At 43.2% G+C, this 1,371-nt stretch overlaps 1 protein-coding gene across 1 annotated transcript; it reads right to left on the bottom strand.

Annotated features, from left to right (window-relative positions):
• Window positions 1-573: 573 nt before the first annotated feature.
• On the bottom strand, window positions 574-1,035 carry LOC135705031 (flexible cuticle protein 12-like). The gene has a single exon (XM_065226583.1). It carries the CDS (start codon window positions 940-942, stop codon window positions 625-627), a length of 318 nt encoding a protein of 105 aa, XP_065082655.1. The 5' UTR covers window positions 943-1,035; the 3' UTR covers window positions 574-624.
• Window positions 1,036-1,371: the final 336 nt, after the last annotated feature.

Here is a 1,371-nt window from a genome sequence, read left to right as displayed (position 1 = left end):
TGTTTCGTCGCTGTCGTAGAGTTCAATGTCAATAACCTTCGCTCGTTGGGCTCATCTCTCGACCAGAGCAGAAACCAGTTTATTTTCTGCCCCGATAGAGGGGACGATTTGCATTTAAGACAGATATTGGGTATATTAACGTGCAGTAACTCACGTTATTTTCTAGGTTGATTATGCAGGCCTGAATCGATTTCAGTTTTCAGCCCCAGAACTAACCTATCTATGGTGTGATTTTACTCTTATTAAACACATTTTATTTCTAACGATGCTTTAGAATTAACATTCTCGAAACAAAGCCACTGATGTTTGTTTGTGTATGGGCATTAGAGTGGGTCAACCGACTCCCTCCGCTTATTCGATTTTTCAAGAAGTTTCAACTGTAGTCCCCATATGGAAATCCTAAGGAAATGCAACCCCAAACAGTAAAACAGGTATTCAAAAATACCCTAATGACCTATTTGCTATCAAATGTTGATCGGGACCAAATGTATGGGACAATTCCACAAAAATTACCGAACCACAATTTCCAAAATCAAAATTTTTATTTTTCATTCAACAAACCATAAACAGCACTCTTCAGTCTTCAACACTTCCTCCACGGCCTACTTCCCGCAATCAATGGTCCTAAGCCTTGGGCAGATGTGGTGCTTCCGGTTGGAATCCATTCTCGTCGGCAATGTAGTTCACGGTGTAAACCTGACCGTCGTCGGCGGTGAACGAATACGATCCTCGCACCACGATGGCCGCACTATCTTCTCCGAATGATCTGAGCTCGGCCTGTTCCTGCTGTTGAATGCCGTTGCTCGTCTCGACCTGGTAGTTGTATCCATCGATTCCTTTGTGGTCGTTATCAAAGCGCAAAATTTGAGCATCCTTATCCGGCACCGGTACGGCCACGGCCAAAGCGAAAATCGCGACGAATGCAAAAATTGCGGATTTCATTTTTCTACGCTGAACGTGAATCTTCTTCGTGCAGTTCGAGATTGCAGTTGTTATTCTAGTTGTAGACGCAAAACTGATTGTGCATTGCAAAGTGCAGTCGATATTTATACATGACTATACCCCCCCGATCGTTTTTGAGCACGCGTCATTCTTTCGGTCTGAGACAAGATTCAATAGTAGCTACGCGAAAAAAAATCAGACGACATTCTTCAGAGAGGTTGCATCTTCCTCGTGTATCCGGACGCGCTTCGAAGGCAGCCCATGATAATCGTTTATCTGATACACATTTATCGCTCCCCTCAATGTCAATGACAACCAATGCTGATCCGCGTGGAATCGAATAAGCGACTGGAAAAAAAACAAATAACCATAAAGTGAATGTCAAAAGAAAACCATCACTTCTTCGTTGAGGCGATTGCTAGAGGATTT

Source organism: Ochlerotatus camptorhynchus, unplaced genomic scaffold (assembly GCF_037179485.1).
Source record: "Ochlerotatus camptorhynchus isolate MF236.1 unplaced genomic scaffold, CSIRO-AGI_Acam_v1.1 ptg000257l, whole genome shotgun sequence".
Taxonomy (NCBI): domain Eukaryota; kingdom Metazoa; phylum Arthropoda; class Insecta; order Diptera; family Culicidae; genus Ochlerotatus; species Ochlerotatus camptorhynchus.
Note: the sequence above shows the minus strand (reverse complement) of the source record. Positions and strands in the feature narration are given on the sequence as shown.

Excerpts from the sequence above, each read along its gene's own strand:
- LOC135705031 (XM_065226583.1), bottom strand. The coding sequence starts at position 942 with ATGAAATCCGCAATTTTTGCATTCGTCGCGATTTTCGCTTTGGCCGTG.